The 22,871-nt window shown below is 38.3% G+C and overlaps 1 protein-coding gene across 3 annotated transcripts in view; it reads left to right on the forward strand.

The window, feature by feature from the left end:
* KDM3B (lysine demethylase 3B) overlaps positions 1-22,871 on the forward strand; it is a 47,744-nt gene that overhangs the window by 12,657 nt on the left and 12,216 nt on the right. For 2 of the 3 annotated variants that reach the window (XM_088133969.1, XM_088133970.1), the window contains 11 exons: positions 1,201-1,325; positions 6,148-6,216; positions 7,131-7,703; positions 9,349-10,597; positions 11,891-12,092; positions 13,455-13,669; positions 15,071-15,223; positions 16,269-16,376; positions 16,732-16,859; positions 19,340-19,619; positions 20,892-21,148. In XM_088133969.1, coding sequence (XP_087990095.1) covers positions 1,201-1,325; positions 6,148-6,216; positions 7,131-7,703; positions 9,349-10,597; positions 11,891-12,092; positions 13,455-13,669; positions 15,071-15,223; positions 16,269-16,376; positions 16,732-16,859; positions 19,340-19,619; positions 20,892-21,148 — 3,359 coding nt within the window. The remainder of the gene's footprint in view (positions 1-1,200; positions 1,326-6,147; positions 6,217-7,130; positions 7,704-9,348; positions 10,598-11,890; positions 12,093-13,454; positions 13,670-15,070; positions 15,224-16,268; positions 16,377-16,731; positions 16,860-19,339; positions 19,620-20,891; positions 21,149-22,871) is intronic. The other variant, XM_007420340.4, reaches the window with a different exon arrangement.

Here is a 22,871-nt window from a genome sequence, read left to right on the forward strand (position 1 = left end):
TTAGATAAGGGTTGTCCTGGACCATACAAGCAATATATCAATATATAGGTCTCAGCTTCTATTGATCTTGGGCCTTTACTTTCTTTTCTAGGAATATAAATATATTCCTAGATTTTAGTTTCAAACCTGCTAAATGTGGCCAGGAACTAATGTCATTAAGTACCTGCATCCATTCTTTCAAGCTTCAGGAACATGTGCTTTTTAAATTACTATAATTAACTTTATTTAGAGCTTCCTTTGAAAAATTGTTGGAAAACTTCAGCTGGTTCAAAATACTGGTACTGAGATTGTTGATTAGGGCATAGTTCAGAATATTAGTCATCTTTAAAAGTCCTAAATACCTTGGGACTAAGTTATCTCAAAGAATCACTATTTCCATTGTAAATCTGTCCTTAACACCCAACCTTCTTTGTGGCCAGGCAGTATTAAAGAATATTTGAGATGTACGGAAAAGGCGGCCTTTTCTCAGGCACTCATATTCTCTTCTGATCTCCTCTCTGGACTTTTATTGGCATGGTAGACCTGAGCTATATTATGTTTTTTAATGCCATGGTGTGTGATTTTAGGTTTTTTGACGGATATATTTTATTTTCATTTCTCTTTTTCTACTCATTTTATGCTTTGAATAGAGGTTGGGGGGGGGGTTGTTTTGTTTTTTGTTTGCTGTCCACAAGCCTGAAAGGTGGGATATATAGTAAATGAAGGATCATCAACCTGCCAATCCTATGGATATTCGAGCCAGCATGACTAATAGTGTGAAAAATTAATGTGGGTTGTAGCTGAAAACTTTGGAGAACTATAGGTTGCATGACCCTGTGTTGAATAAAGGCAGTTTGTCCAACGTTGTCCTCCAATTCCATTACAAGTTTTTCACCAGTTATTTGCTAATTTGATAATGTAAAAACTGATTTGCATATATGGAAAAAAATAAAAATATTTAGGAGTTACTGTTAGCAAATTAAAATATTTTTAAAATAAATTTTAGAAACTGATGCACTACCCTATACATTTGTGGTAACTACTTCTCTCAGTAATATCTTAAACTATTTTACTTTATAGCCCACAAATACTTAGTTTAAACTTTGTGTTTTTCATATTAAGAAAAAAGTGCTTTTTTACTCAGGGTATTTTTTCTGTAAAATCCTTTGAGAGGTTTTTTTTTATTTCTGTCTTATATTATCATGTGGAACTCTTTTCCAGGACCTTACAGTATACAGGGTCAAAGAGTGAAGGTGTATCAGCCTGAAGAGGAAATCAGCTGGGTCTCTGCAGTTGTGAGTTGTCAAGATCCTATCACACGTCTGATGGAGGTGGTTTTGACTGAGGTGTGAAGCTTTTCTTGTGGAGTTTTGTGGTCCAATTTCTTCATTTCAGGTCACTGAATAGCATTTTGTAGATGAATTCCCTGCTTTAGGTGGCAAAGTTGGCACTTTCTCTAGTAGTCTTTTGTTGACTAGCTGACCTTTGTTCTAAGGGCAGTGTAAATTTGTAAATTATACTTACTATAATGTTCATTGTGTGTTTATACCTGTTTTTAATTGATCACCTTTATTAGTAACTTATTTGTTTTTTGGTCCTTGAAATGATTTTAATTTTATACTGTTCTGCATTGTAATCTCCAAGTTACAAGTTTGGGTTTTGCAGTTATGAGTACTTTTATTTGGATCATTACCAAATAATTTTTGATGGGAGCCCTGCCGTGTTTGCATAGAACATATACTCCTAGTCATGGCTTCCCCTTAACTTCTCAGTTCTTCTTTGATCTCTCTAAAGTGTTTGTTTTATCAGTATTATTTCTCTATTTTAGTTAAAATTCTGTTTGTACTTTCTTCTAATTTCTAAGTATATGTTTTAGTCTGGGCACCAGTCTATTATGATCTTGAGGGTCCTGTTTTGTAAGTGCCAACATTGCTGGACAAAACTTCTCTTGGATGGACATAAATTGCCCTTATTATGCCTGGGCAAAGAACATACTGTTGAGTCTTGTAAAGGTTATCAAGCATGTAAGAAACCAGCATGACAGTGCAAGTGGCTTTCTGGGAAAAAGCATTGAAAGCAGATAATTCTACAACATCTGGCGCCTCTGCTTATTCAGTGTTTGTATGATGGCCCAAGGTGCCCAGTACATCCCACAAGGCCACAGACATGAAAACTATGGTATATACTTGCAGATAAACCAAGAATTTTAGGTGCCAAAATACACCCAAAAAATTGGGTTTGGCTTATCTGCAAGTATATACAGTAATACTTTTTAAAAGTACTCGTATTTCCCGTATATACTCATGGATAATCCCATTTGTGGATAAACCGATCCTCAGAGTTTTAACCAAAATATCATGAAAAATGTGGGTTGGCTTATGCATGGATGGCACATTTTTTCATGGTATTTTGGTAAAAAATTTGAGGGTCAGTTTATCCATGGGCAGGCTTCTATGTGAGTATATACAGTAGATGCTTGAGGTCAGTCATGTCCAATGTCTCCAGTTTCTGTCTGCCCTGAAGGATCTAGTATAGTACCGCTGCCATTAATACCGGAAAGTTCTCCACCATTTAAGTGAGTTGCAGCTGATCATCAAGGTTGCAGTTAGTCCCTTTAGAATCCAGTTTCATTTCTGTTAATGTGATTTTTTTGCAATCATTGTGACACTTTATATCATTTTTTTGCATTTCAATAGCAAACCACGATATGCCCCAGTATCATATGCAGATACTGCATATACAGAAGTTCCTGAGGAATACATAAATCAGTATTAATGCAGAGAAATAGAACATGCCTGCTGGTCATATCCATCTTATTTATGTCTTTTGCCTGCAGGGTGTCACAGATGCTCCTGTTTATTTTTATACAAATAAACCTTGGGCTTGAGAGCCTCACTTAAGCAGCTTTGTCTCAGCCCTTCAGGTTGGTCACTGTCAAGTGTGTATCCCATGTCTTTTGCTCTGCTACCACTTATGCTTTCTACAATAATCCACCATTGCCACACTCTTTCAGCTTGCAGCCTCCAACTCCAATAGGTACTTGAAGGGACTAACCAATAAATACAGAGAAGCAATCTATAGAAATGTTCAGTTACATGCCAGTGCTGGCTTCTAAGAAGTGGAGGACTATTCTTTCAATTTGTCTTTGGTCACTTCCAGTACATCTTCAGTCTCCTACCTAATACGTGACCAAATATCCTGCTTCCTTTTTCAAGGCCTCTGCCTGCATACTAAACATGTTTAGAATATCTCAGTCCTTGAATTTTAGATGCAACAGCGGTGACATCCTAGCCCTGTTACTATGTTGCTACTTTTGCTGAAGGTAGCAAAGAACTTCTGGTATAAACCATCTTCCATGTTACTTGTTTCTGGGTAAGAAGACAACCTGTAGAGAAATAAAGGTGATGGATTGTCATTTTACCTCCAATGCCAGTGATAAACTTGACCAAAGAGCGTGGCCAGCAAATGGGGTCTGCAGTAACTCCAGAATCATGCATTTAAATCTTGGTACAGACTCACTGCATCCAATACTCATCTATGGCTGATAATCCATTCTATACCTCCTGTGGAATTATCTTTAAGATACTGACATATGCTAGTATGTCTTCTCAGCAGCATTGTTGGAAGTTGTCTCAGCATCTTTGACTTGCACACTCTTGGTTTCTTCCACCTGAGGACCAATTTGTATATTTCTACTATGTTTGGAAAACTACCACTGTGGATACATGGGTGTATGCCATCATAGACTAAAGCCACCACATTGAGTTTTGGTGTGTTCCATCACTGAAGGCCCTGTCATCTCATTGAAGGTCCCTGTCATGAGTAGCTATTGTTCAAACAAGAAATATTTCTGCTGCTAGAAATAGGGTGATAAAGCCTTTTCCATCCTAAGATATTCCCTCCAAGTTACTGTTTCCCAAAGGGAACATATACAATGTATATGCTATACAATATTCAGTTCATGGGTTATTAATTTTCTCCTTGTCCAGCTCTCAATTTGGAATGCTGACATTATCATTTTCCACCTGTTGCATAAAGGCCTTTGATTTGCATCTGCGGTCTAAAGTAGTAATAATTTTATTTAGTGCGTGCTTAAAGAGCAGCATGGGTAAATGTTTAAAATATTGTACAATATAAACCAATTACAGGCATTATAATAAAGATACTTATTCCCCATTATTATCATTCCTCACTCCTGAAGGTATATATGTACATGTATGCATATATACATATGTTCTGGGTATCTGTTGGGTGGTTGTCTCTTATTTGTAGGATTCCACTGTTTTTCAGAGGGATAAGCACCTGCTTCTGTGCTTCCAAAGGTTTTTTAGGCATCCATGCAAGCTTATAGATAACATAAAACTAGGCTGTGGTCTTGCATTGCAACAATCTCGCTGCCAATGTGGGGACATTCTGTGAGGTTGATAGCCACTTTGCAGTTCTTTTTAATCATGTCCTCTTAGTTGAATGCCTGCTTGGATGCTACTGTCCACATTTATTCAACATTATCAAATTAATAGTTGGTCTCAAATGATAAAGTGATAAAATCTTCATGAGGCCTCTTCGGTCTTCTTGTGAGCACCTTCCTTCTTGTAGGTAATGTGTGAATTACAGAGACTGTGATAATCCAGAACTGGTAACTTATATTTAATTATATTCTTTAAGTGGCCAACTGTGAATTCACCCTCATTCCTCAGTTCAGGGCTCTGATTGTGAGAGATTTACCTGTCTGTTTCAAGGTTTGTAGTGCTGGTTACAGAAAGTGAGATGAATGGAAATGTATTTATTTATTTGTTTGTTTATTTGTTTGAATTTATTAAAGGAGGTAATCTAGCTTCTAGATTCTTAATTTTCTAAAATCCACATATTGCAAGTAGAATTATACATATGCCAAAATATTGTGAGATTGTTAAGTCTCACAAGATTACAGTTATTTCATCCCCAAGATTTCATAATATCTTATGCAAGTAGAATAACACGTTACAGGTGTTATTTTGGGGTTTCATAGGTACTCTTTAGGGATGTTGTAGTCAATGTGTTGCCAACTCTTTCAATATTTGTATAAAAAATTTCAGAACATCATTAAAGTGTATTTTCTTCTGCCCATGAATCTTTATATCAAATGTTTTTAAAATCTTTAGGCAGCTTTCTCTGCTGCCAAGAATATGTAAGAAAAAATGGTTATGGAAGATGAATGTGCCTAAAGTCTCACCTCACACAAATTGTTAAAATATTTGTGTCATTTGCTGATATGTTTTTATTCAGATTGTTGGATTCTCACAGTGGGCTTGTTAGGAATAACAGCAAGTTATAAGTTAGAGATAATGAAGGAAAGCCTTAATTTATTTGAGACTTGTGTACTTTCTCTTTCTTGTCTTGTGTGTAAGAGATGGAGATGGACAGCTTCTGCTTCTAGTTTTAAACCATGGGTTTAAATGTAATGTGAACATAAAATTTTGATTAGTTTAACCTCTAGCTAGAAGTAGGAAGACAGGCTAAATTGTAGATTATGGTCATGATTTGTTTTCTAACCAGAAGTTAAAATAAACCAGAGTTCTCCAGATTTAAAGGAAATTGTTTATTTTCAGAAGGAAGTAGATATTTCTAGTTTCCTATTTTAGTGAACCCAAAGTTTGATTGAACTCATACATCTAACACTAACGTATGGTTTAGTACTGTGTCCAAACTGAGTTAAGATACCACCTTCTGTAGAACTGCAGATAGTACTGGAGGAAATATAGGGAATATCTCATTCTTTTATTTAGCAAATGTGATACCTTCAGTCTTATCTGTGCATTATCTGGTATAATTGAAAATTGTAGTCATCTTGAATGTTTATTAATACTTTTAATGAAAATTAAATTAAAATTAAATACTAATTAATGAAAAGCATTAATTAATACAAGTTTTAATACTTAATGTTATTAGATTTATATATATAATTAGAATAACATTCAAATAATAGAAAATCAGTGATAGAGCATCATATAATAGGCCATATTTAAAACAATGAGTATGGTAAGTATGAGATGTGAAAACAGAAACTAACATAGTTTAGGGACGTACTTTGGAGATACTAAATCCTACTTTATGAACAGTGTATTTTTTTCTTTAATATTGGATTTCGTTTTTCCCCTTTTGTTTCTGGATTCATCACATCAAAAACAGACTGGTGAAATCAAGTCAGTGGATCCTCGACTGATTCATGTAGTGATGGACACATCTACTCAGAATGAGGTACCGTGTTTTAATAGATTATGATGTATACAGTTATGGGCTAAAATAAAGGTGTGTAGCTAGGGAGCTCCATTATCTCTCCAATACCCTTTAGCTGGGTCTGGCCATGTTACACACATGTATGCACACTGTTGTGCATCAGTTAGGAGGTTCTAATCTTCCATCTCTCCCCAACTCAAGGAAGATTACTGTAGGGAGAAGAGGCTGTAGTGAATCTCTATTCCTCAGTGATCATGATTAAGATTGCTGACAACTATAGTGAAGATGATGATGAAACAAAGGCTATGTCGAAGGGGCAGATGAGCATCTACAACAGACTATACTTGAGGCTTTTAAGGACTGCATGCGATTTGTGAGCTGTGTATATTTAAATGTCAAAAGATCTGGCTCATACATTGTAGTTTATTTGAGCTTGATTTTGCATGTTGTATGAACCCAACCATTGTGATAAATAAGCCAGGATTTATGCAGTCAGGCAATGCATGATTCCAATCAGTTCTGGTTCATTTAATAAACTATTTTAAATAAAGCATGACTTAGTCTGATAAGTAATTAATCAAAGTAGTTACCTTATTGTAATAGCTTAATAGTGCCTTTATAATTGCTGTGTTTTGCTGATATAAATTTGACTTACTGATTATAACCAGATCCTATACATACTTACTTAAGAATAAGCCCTGAATTCAGTGGAACCGTCTAAATTGGCAGGCATGGGATTATGTGCAAATGAATGAGTTACTTTTTGATCTATTAATATTATTGTAACATACTTTCTAAATGTTGTTTAAAGCAGCTTAGCTTGTTGAAAGTTTCTTAGCATTAAGAAACATTTCTTAGAATCTTTGAATAGATAAAGATAACAATGATTTCTGCTGACTTTTTTCAGAGGTGTGTACTGTTTTTATCTGTTATAGGGGGGATCCCTAAAGGCAGGTAAATCCTCCAAAGGGAAAAAGAAAAGAGAGAGTATGGATGGAAAAGATGGACGAAGGAGAAAAAATGCTTCTGATACTGGATGTGACCATGCTACGAAGAAGCTAAAGGAGAGGGGTGAAGTGGATAGTAATGGAAATGATGGTGGCGAGGCAAATAAAGGAGCCTGGAAGGGAAGTGGTGACATGACTCTGGATCCAAAGACCAAGCAACTTCCCCCATTTGTTTCTCCAGTTAATCGCAGTATTCGCTTTGCTACGTACACGAAGGAGAATGGACGAACTCTTGTGGTCCAAGATGAACCAGTAGGTGGTGACACTCATACAACCTTTACTTCCTTTTCTTCAGCTTCTACACAAGCCCTGCTGAGTGGAGCTGGAAGTGAAGAGATGACAAAATCCTTAGAACAGAGCAGTCAAGGCCTAGTGGCAGCCCCCACAGTAATTACTACAACTGGGACAACACCAACTACTGTACGGGTCTCAGATACTGGCCTGTCAGCAATTTCTGATCAAGAAAAGCAGAAAACAGGCCGTTTGCAGATCCAGGGAGAGGTAAGTTGTTTATTCCCAGTTTCAGGAGTACCTAGTATTGTAAAGCATATTACATTACACTTGATACACTCATGTCAGAATGTAGAATGCTAAGACATTTTGGGAATTGCTAGGATTTTGTTTATATTTTTTATACACATATAAATACACATGCACGCAATCTATATGTAGTTTTGCATAAATTTGTTCAGTTTTGATGGGGTGGCAGAATGATGAAGGAAAGAGAAAAGGAATGTGTAATAGGGTTTTGGAATGGTTTCTTTGTAGGATGGCAACAGTAAGTATTTTCTAAAGAAGGCTTAGTATGTGAATAGAAAGTAAGAACAAGTATTAGAAGTATCACCCCATCCTACCATCCCATCAATTGATCCATCATTTAATATGATCACAGGTGTTATTTTGGGTTTCCATGGGCACTGTTTAGGGATGTTGTAGTCCATGTGTTGCCAACTCTTTCAGTACTTGTATAAGAATTTCAGAACATCATTAGAGCTTATTTAGATTTTGTATCAGTAGTGTTCCTTGTGCAATATATCCCTGTATTGCCTCATACATTAGACAGAAGATACTAGTTTACACAGTAAATGAAACTGGAACTCAAAAGTCTCCAGTTTAGTGTACATTGATTATCTTAGTAAAAAGTGTTCTTTTTAAAAAGCAAGTTATATAATTACTGGAAGGGATGGTTTATTTATGGTTTTTTGTTTTTTTTTACAATGCGGTACAAGTGGCGATCTAGTCTGGAAAGTGGATTCAAAATCATGGTGTTCTGTATTTCCTTTTGCACAGAGAAAAGTTCTGTGTGCAGGACAACATATTGAGTTATTGCTCCCAGTCTTGCCCTTCCCTGCCTTATATGAAGGGGCTCGTCCATTATGTACCGTCCTTTATTCTTTCCCTGATCAAAAAACATGTGACGGCTCCTGAAGTGATTCATCCAGTACGTGTCTTCCTCCATCAGAGAAGATATTGAAGAAGGCAGAGGCAGCTCTCAGTAATCTTGTTGGTCTCACTTACATCTTCTATTCACTTCATGGAGGAAAGATGAAATTCAGACAAAGCAGAGCAAATCTTGATGGTATTTTTTGAAGGAATGCCAGCAAGATCCATTTCTGCCAGTTCCACCCGGACGATTTTTCCCCCCTTGAAAGAGGAAAGATGAAACATAGTTGCAAAAGAGGGAAGGATCTTGCATGAAGGGAGAGGACAGATCAGTTGGAGAGACCTGGCAGACCAGATGTTGTTTCCTTAAACAGGGGTAGTAAACATCTGGTCCTTCAGAATGACTGCTCTAATACACAAATTGACAATTTAGATGTTTCAGAAATGGGAATAAAAATCTGGAACCATATATCCTTTTAAAAAAAGAATTATAAAATCAGCTTTGTAAAAACATAACATACCTGTCTATATAGATTTGAAGATTTGTCAGTCTAAATTAATTTAAGCAGCCGGTCATATCTATTTCTTGCCCAATATATATATTTTGATATATGCTGGTCTGTGACCATAATAAAGATTTGATTTTGATATATTTTGATATGGAATATACTGCTAAGACCTGTTATATTGGGGAAACTGTTTCATGAGTGGTGACATTTGGATTTTCTGGAAGGAATATAATTAGCTGCCTATTTTGTTTCAGAACACCCAAAATTCAGCATTGGCTTCTGCAGGATTTGGAATGGCGCACTCGGGTGCATCCCAGCCTTTAGTGTTTGACAGCGGACGAAGCCAATCCAATGGTGTATTAGCTTCAGAGAAGGCACCTGTTGGATTTTCATTTGGTAGTAGCACTGGTCATGAGGTCCAGAAAGACTCTGATTTATCAAAGAACTTGTTTTTTCAGTGCATGTCCCAGAATCTTCCCTCCAGTAACTACTTCACAACTTTGTCAGAAAATCTGACTGAAGAATCCACAAATCAGGACTCATTAAAAAAAAGTTCAGAGAGCCTGAGTTTGGGGATCTGCAAAGGTAAAGGCCTCACTGGAGAAATTAAACCTGGAACTCAGTTGGGCAGTCCTCCGGAACGGAAGCTACCACTGGAGTCTATGCCTACTCTTACTCCGGCTTTTCCACGAAACCTCATGAGTGCAAGAACTCCAGATAATCATGAAAATCTCTTTTTGCAACCTCCCAAATTGTCACGAGAAGAACCCTCAAACCCTTTCCTGGCATTTGCAGAAAAATCAGAACTTAGTCCTTTCAGTAGCTTTGCATCTTCAGCTCAGCAGCCAGGAGCCTCTGCTTCTCCCTCTTCAGTCCTTGGTTCCAAGACTGTTTCTGGCTGGCCAGATTTGCACACCTCAACTGACTCTTTAGCTAAAAAGAAAAGCTTGTTTATAATGACAGATTCCTCCAAGATGCTGCCCAGTGTGCCTAGTGCAACTCTCTTTGCTGGTGTTCAGAGTTCATCTACTCTGGGGAATGGCCGTTCCAGCTCGCCTGTTGGCAGTCTGACACAGCCTATTGAAATGCCCACACTCTCCTCTAGTCCAACAGAAGAAAAGCCATCTGTTGGGCCTGGGCAACAGGACAATCCTCTAATGAAAACTTTTTCTAATGTGTTTGGCAGACATCCGGCTGGCTTTTTCTCTCCACAGGCAGACCTAGGACTGGAGAACAAAGCCCCCTTTGAATCTGTAAAAAGGTTCTCTCTAGATGAGCGGAGCATGCCATCTAAACAGGATTCTGATTCTAGCACCAATAGTGACCTCTCGGATATGAGTGATTCTGAGGAGCAACTGCATACCAAAGCTTGTCTGAAGGGAATCCCAGAGCACTTGATTGGCAAACTGGGTCCCAATGACGAGCGGAATGCTGAACTACTAATGGGCAAGGGAAAAGGGAAACAAACCCCTAAGGGCAGGCCTCGCACAGCCCCCCTGAAAGGTGAAGTTTTTTTAAAAAAGGCAGAGTCTAGTAATTTGGGGACGACAGATGATGGGCTGCTTAGTTCAGTATTTGCATACCTGCTATATTGCCAACCACATGATACATGACTTATGGGAATCTTAATTAGGACACTCTGCAAGCTTTTTCACATGAAATGCAGGGTGAAAAAAGATACAATAAAAAAATACCCTAAACTCTCAAGAGAGTAAAATTGAGGGTCCTAAAACAGTTGTTTTCTTAAGATACTAAATGTCAGGAAAAATAAAAGAAGTTGTCCAGTGGTATAAACTCAGTATACAAAGCTAGTTAAAATAGATGCTATTTTAGAGAAGAAATGTGGCTTTGCCTTCATTTCAGATGTATGAGATTTCTACCATAGTAAATCTCATTTAGAAACTCAGAATAAAACCAGAATATTTTGAGTTATTTACAGTTTTTGTATCTGGGATTGATTTAACAGGAATTTGAATAGCAAGACAAAATACTGGAGAATTGGAGGGCAGCACTGTGTGTGGACTGGAAAGAGTGGTTGGGGAATTAACATACAAATAATGAGATTAATAAACCAGAGAGGTGTTTTGTATAGTCACAGAAATCTCTGTAGGCCCTTTCTAGCAATCTAGAAATTATGCTAGTAAATGGCTGATACCAGACTTTCTCCAAGTAAGATAATACAACTTACAGCATTTATCCTTTCTGAACATGCTTATTTAAAAAACAAACACATACCGTGCCTCTGAGATCCTTGCACTAGTTTTGGATGTTGAAAATTTAAATTCTTCACATGTCCAACCTCTAAGAATTGAAGAGGTCTAATTCCTGGGAAAAATACAGGTACAAACTGAATGGGAAATTAGAAATGACTGCTTAAAATTAACCTAAGTATATGGTGGTTCGTATCTGGTATACTTAAGTACTTATAGTGATCTCTCTGGTATGCGTAGTTTGAAGTATATTGATTGTGATTTAAGTGTCATTCAGTTTGAAGATAGCGTAAGTACAATGGGAGAGTAGGATTATACTACAATTTCTGCCTAAACAATATGTTGAAGAGCCTACTGTGCACTGATTGTATTGTACAGAGATTAACTGGATAAGGCCTACTGCCTTGGCTTCTCCGCAGATGTAATAAATATCAGCTAGGAGCAAGTAGAATCCTGCTGCTATCTAACAACATCTCTGTATAGGTAAACATACATTTTAAAGATTAAGTAAATACTTTCTGGTATTGGCAAAAAATGTTCTCTTGTAACCTGCTTGAAATACTCTAATAGATGCTTTGCTTTGTAGTTGGTCAGTCTGTACTGAAAGATATGAGTAAGGTGAGGAAGCTGAAGCAATCAGGGGAGCCCTTCCTCCAGGACGGCTCCTGCATCAATGTGGCTCCTCACCTGCACAAGTGCCGAGAATGCCGGTTGGAACGCTACCGAAAGTTCAAGGAACAGGAACAGGATGACTCTACTGTAGCCTGTCGATTCTTTCACTTCCGCAGGTAATAAAGCTCTCTTGAATTATATATACTGGGAAAGGCATTACTTTCTTCTTTGTTAGCATTATCATTCTGTAAGTAAATACAGTAAGTAAGTAAGATCTCTTTTAATCTTATTTACTTTCTGCAATCCTCTGTAGTTTCAGAGAACTGCTACATGCATGGCTTAGGCTAGTGCAGCAGAATAGTGAATATAAAAATTGTGTGGAAACATCCAACTGGAGTTTCTAACACTGTTGCTTCCATGAGAGGTCTTACCTAATTCTCTTGGATATAAGCAAATAGCCAAACTGAAATAAATTAATTTCTTAGGATGAAGTGTGGCATCACATGTGCAGAGTTCTACTCATGTAACAGTTCCTCAATGCATTCTCAAAATCTCCAGGATCCTTTGGGACAGATTTTGAGCAAAACTCCAGAGCTGCAGAGCATTAATCAACAGTAATATTTCCCTTCTATCAGTTGTTTAAATAATACAATTTCGTAATGCAGAATCTATATGGGCCATTCTATAATAAGCCTTGAAGTATTGTCCTATATGCTGATACTTTTAAACTGCAAATCTGCATATCAAAGTAAACTATTACTGTGCATGCTATCATTTCAAAAAAGATCAGTTACTACATTGGGAAGATGATTTTCAAAAATTATTGGGGATGGCTTCTAGAAGAGGGGATGGACCACTGCATCCTTAAGTGCAGACAGAACCACCATCTCACTCAAGGATGAATTCACCGCTGCCTGGATTCAACTACATTTCAGCACCCAGGAGGCCTTGACTAACCAAGAGGAACATGGATCTAATAAGTAGGTTTTGCACTAGCTCTGAGGGTCCTGTCCACTTCCTTGGGACTAGTAGGCTCAAACTCTTCCCAGATAACAATGTCTGTCATTGCCTTGGTCAGCTCAGCAGCACTTGTGCAGCGAATCTCCAGCTCAGAGCAAATCTGAGCAATTTTATCTGACAGATGCCTCAACAATACTTTACAGCAGTCCTTCAAATGATCTTCTGACCAGTCCCTCCCAAGGGATTATCTTAACTAAGTGCCATGGGATGGCAATTTACAAATGCAATAAAAGTGGGGAAATACCTGTTTTGCTGCTCTTATCATTGTGGTACAATCCTTAGTAAAGGCTCTTAGCTATGTTCAGTCAGTTTCATTCTTTACTGTATTTTCCTTCAGTGGCACTCTAGGCTTCTTTTCTGCTATTTCATCTCCCAAAGTTCCTCTGAAAACTAGGGTTTTTTTTAAAAAAAAATCATTAAAAATTAATCAATTCTGCTAATTTTAAACGATAGGATAAAGAAAGCTTTGATTTCATCTTTCTTTTGAAGAATGATTAATACCTGCAATTCTGTTTCAGACTGATATTTACTAGGAAGGGTATACTGCGAGTGGAAGGATTCTTGAATCCCCAGCAAAGTGATTCTGATGCTATGAGCTTGTGGATCCCGTCGTCATCACCTGCAGAAGGGATTGATTTGGAGACCTCTAAATATATCCTGGCCAATGTTGGTGATCAGTTTTGTCAGCTAGTAATGTCTGAGAAAGAAGCAATGATGATGGTGGAACCACACCGTAAGTTCGTTTTTCTTTTTAACCTGTCTGTGTATGTAATGTATGGAAATGGAAATAATCAAAATAAAATAAAATTCAAATCATTATTAATGATTTACCCACTTTTCTCTGCAAGTGTTGTCCTTGTGGAATTTGGAGAGGGGTTGCCTCTTTCTCCCAGATGATTTTATTTGATGCATAAAAACAGGACTTTATGTATTGCTTTTCTCATATTATTCTCTATATTATACTTATATTTCAGGAAAATTTCTTAAAAGCCCATTTTTATTTGTTGCAGTAAATAATATAAAAAAATAAAACTGCTTTCAGTTGATGCTAGGTTAACATTATACGGTCCTGTGGAACAAGATAGGCATAATTTCCTTCATTGGCCTTGTGCTGATAGAACTTTTCTCAGCTTGATGCCTTCCAGATGTGTTGGACTTCAAGTTTTAGTCTCCAGTGTTAGTCTTTGAAAATGTGAAACAGGTTATCCTGAATCCAGTATAGAAATGCACAAGTGTATTTATGAATACATTTTTCCTTTAATTTCTCAGACTTCTAGTTTTCTAACAGTTAATCTGTGCTCTTAGCAAAATTCACAGCTCCTGCTTAAAGAGCAGGTGACAGCTATGGCCAAGAGGGCCTTTGCACAGGTTCATCTGGTGCACCAGTTGCACCTATTCCTAGGTTGAAAGTCCTTCAGATAGTCACTCATGCCTGGGTCACCTCATAATTGGATTATTGTAATGTGTTATACCCAGGGCTGTTCCTGAAGACCATCTGGAAGCTGCAGCTGGTCCAGAATGCAGTGGCACAAGTGGTGGATGTATCATGTGTCCCTACTGCTTTGTGAGCTGCACTGGTTACCAGTTGGCTTCCAGATGTATTTCAGGGTGCTGGTTATCACCTATAAAGCCCTTCTTAGCTACCTGAGGGACTGTTTGTCTCCAATTATTTTCCCCGCTCCACTGAGGTTAGGCAGGATGGACATGTTCTGGGTCCTGTCAGTTAAACGGTGTCATCTTGCAGGACCCAGGAAGTGTGCCTTCTCTGTTGCAGTGCCTACCCTCTGGAATGATATTCTCACCAAAGATTCATATAGTTCCCACCTTAATGATATTTAGAAAATAATTTAAAACATGGTTGTTTTCCCAGGCCTTGGGATAGGGTCATTGCCCCCAAAGTCCCTATGGTTTGGGGTTTTTATTTATAGTTTTCTAGTCAGTTGCAATTTTTCCTATATATGTTGTTTTTCTCTTTCAATTGTAAGCTGCCCAGAGGAGTTGGGCAGTCTCAAAATTGAATTAAATAAATAATAATAAACTGTTTTGGAGGTGTTTTGTGAAGTACTTCACATTTTTAAAATGGCTGCAATGAATAACCTGTACATCCTTTAATTGTTGGTTTTCTTTCTTGTAGAGAAAGTGGCCTGGAAGAGAGCTGTACGTGGTGTGAGGGAGATGTGTGATGTATGTGAAACAACTTTGTTCAATATTCATTGGGTATGTCGCAAATGTGGCTTTGGGGTGTGTTTGGACTGTTACCGTCTGAGGAAAAGCCGTCCACGTAGTGGTAAGTATTTGGAAACTGTCCAAGAATATTGTAAAACCTAAACAAATAGGCTGTATCTAGCACAGTGTCTTATGAGGAGATTAATTCATGATGAGCAGAGATGGATCTCTGAGTATTTTAGACTGATCATCAGGAGTTTCTAACTCCCATTTAGCAACAGAAGGAACAAGAGACTTCTTTTTTCCTCTTCTATGTTAAGCTCTAAAAATGGAAGGATACTTGGAAGAGGGTTCGGATTAGAAATATATGTAGAAGAATTCAAATCTAGCCTAGGAAACAAAATTTTGGGCTGTTCTAAGGAACCTTCATTCATTAATTCCAAAAGTATACCCCCTCCCCACCACTGATATTCTTTTTCATCAGAAGCCTGCTATACCAACTTTCTGGAGGCCATCATGAAGAAAAATGGCTTCTGGATAGGTGCTTAGGAGACTAATCAAGTGCAGATTTGTATGTAGTTTTTTTTATAATCCAAATAGGTTTACTAATAGAATTGTTTTCCTACATGGGTAAATTTTTCCTTAGTGAATGCAGTATAAGGCCTTTGAGAACTGGGGGTATAAAAATTGAAGTTCTTTGCTGATCTAGATGGGGGATGAGGCATCAATCTGCTCATTGTATTTTGCCTTGTTAACATAAGCATGTCTTCTCCTTTATAAAGTGGTTACTTAATATATAGTTTGCAAAGTGATATTCTTTCTGTTTATATGAATTGGAAAATTAGGAGAATATACAGTAGATATATAGATTCTCATTACTGAGATTAAGTAGGTTGCCATGGGGAAGTTTATTTGATTGTATTTTGCCATGGGGAAATAGACTGAAAGATTGATTCTAAGCTTGTTTAGGTTTTAGTCTTGTAGACTTGTTATATTGGGTACTGTCCAGCAGCATTTTAAACAGTGCAGATTTAGTGCAAATTTTCTTACTATGAAAACATTGCCCATTAAAATCAAAGGATGAGGTCTCTTGAAATGTTATTGACATACTTTGAAGCCACCAAAGCATAATGTTTGGAAAGACTAGTGTTTTTTTCCTATTTCAGAGACAGAAGAGATTGGTGATGAAGAGGTTTTCTCATGGCTGAAGTGTGCAAAGGGGCAGTCGCATGAACCAGAGAATCTCATGCCAACACAGATCATCCCTGGCACAGGTGAAACTTCAGTAATCATTAATGTTTTTCAAACCTATTTTGTTTCTTTTATTCTGATCTGAATACATTCCAGTAATGTTTTTTATTTCACCTCTAAAGCAGCTTAGGAGAGGAGTTTATAGAGATACACTTTCACAACAAAGGAATATATTACTCAGGCAGAGAGAGCTTTACTACCCAGCCTCAAAACCAGTTACAGTATGTGTTAATTTTTGAATTATCTGAAGATAGGATTCTTGCTTTTAAAAAGCCTTTACTGTTTCTGCTTTGTGTTGAACAATAAATACTCATGCTTGCATTTCAAGACTTCCAGATTTTCTTACAGAGTGTAATATAAAATGTGTTAACTTTCTAGCACTGTATAATATTGGAGACATGGTTCATGCAGCACGTGGCAAATGGGGCATTAAAGCTAACTGTCCATGTATTAATCGGCAGAGCAAATCTGTGCTGCGACCTGCTGTCACAAATGGGATTTCACAGGTATGTGAATTTTCAATTTGACCATAACTAGGACTTTCTTTAAAAGCACCCCAGTGAGCATTATGCATATTGGAATAAAGTTGGCATATCAATAGCAAGTTATAAATAAACACCCTATCCTGATTGGATGTTATCTTTTGTAATTTTTAGAAGACCTCTGACAATGTGTTTCCTGGGAAGGTATTCATATTTTACATATTAATGTATTCTCAGTGTCTTCATGTGGCAAAAGAAGTGCAAAACTCTTTTTAAATTTTAAAATGATAATATTCTGCTCTGGTCGTTTTATCCCATATTTAATTACAATAATTCTACCTCTCTTCACCTGTTTAAAAAAAAAATATTTGAACCAAACCCACAAAAGCTATGACAAAATCTGTATTTGTGTGGTTTATAATATGGTAGACCTAATAATAAGCAGTTAGAAGCTATATCCTTTTCACCATTATTACATTGTGCCTATTAAAGAGGTACTCAGTCCTAAATCATATGATAAAAATGACAAAATTGCATATATTCCAATAAAAATCCAACTATTAATAAATTCACCTTAACAAGATCTTGTTTAGAAAGTATACATAGTTTTGCAGCAATCAAATGGCAGATGTCCTGCTGCTTCCCACAGCAGTGATCAAGAGGGATTTCCCTTCCCTGTCAAACATCATTTCCAGCCCTAGTCCTGGCATATTATTGACCTGTCCATGGCTTTTTTCAGTTGATGTCTGTTTTTCTAAATGTTTAAGGCAGGTGAGGAAGAATTTTAGAAGTTGCAGCCCCAATATATTAGGTTTCTACACAGACAAGTACTAATTTCCCACATGCTAGGGCAAAATCTTTTCCTACTTCCCATTATCTGTTTTTAGGTCCTTTGAACTGGAGGTCCAGTGACTTAATTGAAGACTACATGTACAAAATATATGTTATGCTCCACTACTGTCCTTCAGTTTCTTATCACTTACTGGGCACAGCAGATACTGGCTAATAGATACAAACAGGCCATGCTATCCATCCACTTCAGCAAGTTAGCCTAGACTGAAGCCATCTGTGACAAATGCTTCTGCTGTTTTAAACTGTGGCTGTCAACAGCTACTGTCCCCAACTCGATGACAGACTCTTGTTTCTCTTTGCAGCTGTCATTTTCAACTAAAGAATTGCAAAATGGAAATAAGTTTTAACTCAAGTTATATGACTTGAATACAGTGATACCTCGGGATACGAACGCCTCTGCTTGCGAATTTTTCGGGTTACGACCAGCTCTGGCCCCAAAATTTTACCTCGGTTTGCGAACTCCGCCTCGGGGTACGAGCCATTTTCCGCCCGTGCCACGTGGTCCGCGGCCATTTTCTGCCCGTGCCACGTGGTCCACGGCCATTTTTCCGCCCGTGCCACGTGGTCCGCGGCTGTTTTTCCGGCCCTGCCGCGTGGTCCGCGGCCGTTTTCGCGCCGCGCCGGGCTGTTTTCGCGCCGCGCCGGGCCGGGCCGTTTTCGCGCCGCGCCGGGCCGGGCCGTTTTCGCGCCGCGCCGTTTTCACGCCGCGCCGCGCTGCACCCGGCCATTTTCGCGCCGCACCACGCCGCGCCCGGCCGCTTTCCGTGTGGTCCGTGGACGCCAGAACGGATTAACGGTAATTACATTGAACCTTATGGGAAATTGCCTCGGGTTGCGACCAAATTCGGGCGGAGGGCGGAACGGATTAACCGGATTTACATTGAACCCTATGGGGAAATTTCCTTCGGGTTACGACCAACTCGGGATACGCCCAGAGTCACGGAACGGATTAAGTTCGTATCCCGAGGTACCACTGTATGTAGAAATTAAAGATCAAGTAGCCCTAAAAACTTCAAAGCACTTTGCCTGTTTATTGGACAATAGGGGGATAGTAAGGAAAATGATGAATGTAATGCATTGGGAATAACATCGGCTGGATAGTTTAAGAGAAAGAAATGATCAAATAAATCTTGAATTCTAAAGAAAATGGTACTGGCTACTGGATATTTTAATGGATAGGGTCTTACTGTTACTGTTACTGTTCAGTCTCAGTCTTCCCTCCCATCCTGTATTTGTTTCTGTCTGTCACCAGTTGCAGCTTTAGCCTGAAATGAATATTATTTACCAATAGAGGCAAATATGTGTAGCTCAGGGTTGAACTGTGGAGTCCTTGGGGTTCTCTGAGCTTGGTTCTTTTCCTGCAAATGTTTCATTACCTGGCTAGGTAACATCTTCAGTGCTGGAATGGGATCCGGTTTCCCTTTGAATATTCTTTGAATATTCTGTAACCACATTAAAATATAGATCTGGTTATTCAATATTATCTAATTGTTAATTGTCAAATGATTTCAGTGATCTTGTAGTCATGGTCTTCACAATATGGTGATAGCTATTGTGTTTCTGAAATAGTTTTATTCTTACCCTAACTAGTATTGGTATTAGCTTTTATTAATTGATTAAAATATTTTTGACTCTATGTGATCCTATTTTAGCAGCTGCCCAGTATGAATCCTGGTGTATCAGGTCCTGCAAGTGAAAGCACATTTTCCAGTGGCACAGGGACAACTGAGAGTGGGCAATTGGACACGAATGCTCCAAAATCTGAAACTGTAGAAGCCAAAGTAGAGGAGCCCATAAAGGCAGATACTCCAGCTACCAGCAACATTGGTGAAATGAAGCCTAACAAATCACTGTGTCCAGAAACAAGTCCTTCATCAGCATTGCACTGGCTTGCAGATTTAGCAACTCAGAAGGCAAAAGAAGAAACAAAAGGTAAGCTGTTCACTAACTGAAGTTTTTTAGTAGTGACCCAGTGTCTTGTGTGGGAAGAAGGACAAAGATCTCAAAAGCAAACTGAGTCAAGAAGACTTCCAAATAACTGCTTTTTGAGTGTCAAGTATTCTTAAGGTTCAAAAGCCAAATAGGGATTGTGTATCTCTCCAAATGGTAAAAAATGAAATTGGAATAGTCTAAAAGAGCAACTGTGGTTGAACTTTTTTTTTCCTCTTAGAGTGTCACCTCCATTTGACTTCGCTGTATAAGACAAAGAATTTGCATAGTTTTTCCCATTATGATCTTTTCTCTGTTTTTTTGTACATATTGTGTGTTCTTTGGCATACAGGTAGTCCCTGCTTAATGACCGTTGGTTTAATGACGGTTTGAAATTATTATGGCCTCAGAAAGGGTGCTTTACAGCCCGAAAACCACTTCCAGCCATTGTAAAATGTTGCGCTCCCCCCTTTGTGGTCACGTGGCCACATTTCGGGCACTTGGCAACCGGCTTGCATTTACAAACAGTTGCCAAGCACCCTGCAATCATGAGATCGCCATTGGAAGCTGGCAGGGAAGGTTGCAAGGAGAGGGGATGTGGCGGTGGGCAGTTAAGGAGCTCAAATCTTCGGGATTTGAAGTCCCTGCCTTCATACCACTGCAAGGTTTCCCCTCCCCTTTCAGCGCTGGGCAGTTAGGGGTCTCAAATCTTCAGGTGCTCCATTCACCTCTGAGAGTGGGGAGGGGAAAGAGGACAGAGTGAAAGAGCTTGTCTGCTGAAGGATTTCAGCTCCGCGCAGAGTTGAAATCCTTCAGCAGACAGCTCTTTCATTCCCTCCGCTTAACAACCCGGGAGATCGCTTAATGATTGCAACTGGGAGTGCTCAGATTGCAGTCATTGAGTGAAGCAGTCACGTGGGTGTCTTGCAACCGCTTCACTCAACAACCAAGATTCTGGTTCCAGTTGTGGTCGTTAGGCAAGAGGTACCTGTATTTAAGGTATTCAGACACTTACATTTCCTCTGTTTTCACCTTTATCGTATACTTAGGCATGTCTTGTTAATTCCAGTTAGGAGTTTGGCTAATTCTGTACTTTCTAAAAGGTTTGTAATAGTATTTTTTCAGTTATTAATGCTATTCTTACATTTTTTTAAAATACCTATCTCTTTCTCTCAGGAAAAGCCGAGTTGTAGCCAACTTCTATTGTATTACTATCAAAGTACTTCAGTTTTTAAAATTGTTTTCTTCTATATGTTTTCCTTTATGGTTTTTCAGAAGCAGGTTCTTTGAGATCTGTACTCAGTAAAGAGTCTCCATCGCCTTTTGGTTTGGATTCCTTCAACTCCAGCACAAAAGCCTCACCTCTAACTCCAAAGCTTTTTAATAGTCTCTTGCTGGGTCCAGTTGCATCGAGCAACAAAACGGAAGGTTCAAGTCTTCGTGATTTGCTTAACTCTGGGCCTGGAAAGCTGCCTCAGGCCTCACTTGATACAGGGATCCCCTTTCCTCCTGTTTTTTCTGGAGCTTCCACAGTAAGGAATGCTTTTTCTTTTTTCTTAACTATATAGAGAGGTGGATGAATAGTTCTCCTTTTTAAAAAGTGGTTATCTAACTGAAAAGAATTGCTCACATCCCATTTTCTCTGGGCTGGTGATAGAATTTGTGTTAATGGTGTAAAATAAGGCACTGATTTAGAGCCTAATATTATTACCTTAATGAGGTAGGGCAATCTACCCAAGGCAATCTGTTGTAAAGTAAAGTGGCTTGCTAAACAGATTAGGAACATTTTTCCCATAGCTTATCATATTTGTGTATATATAGGCAATGTCACACAGAAGTTCACATATTACTATATTTAACAATACCTATCTCATTGGGAAGAAACTTTGTTGATTTTTCCCATTTTATTTTATAGTTAAAACTACAAAGAATCACATCCAGTAATGTGTATATGGAAAATGAGCTTGTTCAAGTGATTTTCCCTTTCCTTCTTCTGTACTGCAACCTACTGTGTTCCTTAAAACTCTCCCAAAAAGGTGGGGGAGGGAGCTACTGAACACTGGATTATGTTTAGGGACTGCAATGGAAACTTGCCCCAAATCACACAGATGTGTTCTCATTCAGAGTTAAAAGTAATCTTTAGGGTCTTTAATTCCAGTAGATTCAGTCTTAAGCTAGTGAAAGTTTGTTCACAAATCTTTCACCATCTCCTTAGCAGTGGTGAAGTATCTCTAGGTTAGGGGGGAAAATAAATCTACTGTTCTAGGGATAGGATTTTTTCACTAAGTAAAAGTTCCAGAATCCTCACTTTTTGCTTCAGTCACAATTTTGTTATTTTAGCAATTGATGCACTCTGTTCCACAGGGGGAGTTTGGAATCTGAGGGCTGCATTAGGTCACAGCATCTTAATTAGAAGTGATGACCTATGTACCATTATTCTTTCCACCTGCTCTTTCTCTCAGGAAAAGCCAATGGAGGGATGAATTGGGCATTGCTTTCAAAGATGATTTCTTTGCATATGCAATTGCTGGATAGTTGGAGCATCCACCATTTTTCAGCCAGCTTTGAGCTGAAAAGGGATAGTAAAAGTGTGGAGATAGTTTCTGTATCTGACAGGTAGTTGGAGCTCCAACTAATAAGAGAGAGAGAGAGAGAGAGAGAGAGAAAGAAAGGTGAGAACAGAATAATAGAATGAATAACTCTACCTATTGTTCTAGATGGGGTCTAGCCCCTTATTGACTCTTCCCATAGATCAAGGGGCTACTGTATAAAGGTTCTCCATTCCTCTAAATGCCAGCATGAATCTAAAGCTGAGCATCCTCCAATTATATTAACAGGCAGTTAGTAACTTAGATTAAGTTGATATAGGAAAATAAGATTAAGATTCCCTAGCACCCTTGACATGATATAATCCAGTGAGGTGTTAGAACTGGGAGATTTGGTAATAGAAAAGTAGATGCATGGGAGAATAGCATGAAATAAAACAGTATGAGAAAATAAAATAAATTGGAATAGGCGTTAGATTGGCTTCAGACTACAATGAGTGGAACTCTTATTTATGAGATGACTGCTAGAAGGGTTGCGAATCACTCCTTCACCTTACTTCTGTCCATCCCCCAAAGCTGTCCCATAGGATCAGGCAGACTCATCTCAGTAGCATAGCTTGAATGCCATGAGATAATGCAGTGAAGTCTTGGCCCCTTCAACTCACAGAAATGTAACGTATTGGGTATTCTCTTTTAAAGACATTATATC

The sequence above is a fragment of the Python bivittatus genome, unplaced genomic scaffold (assembly GCF_059951505.1).
Source record: "Python bivittatus isolate LINGU-HERP-01145 unplaced genomic scaffold, Pbiv_v1 ctg000080_np1212, whole genome shotgun sequence".
In the NCBI taxonomy this organism is placed as follows: Eukaryota; Metazoa; Chordata; class Lepidosauria; order Squamata; family Pythonidae; genus Python; species Python bivittatus.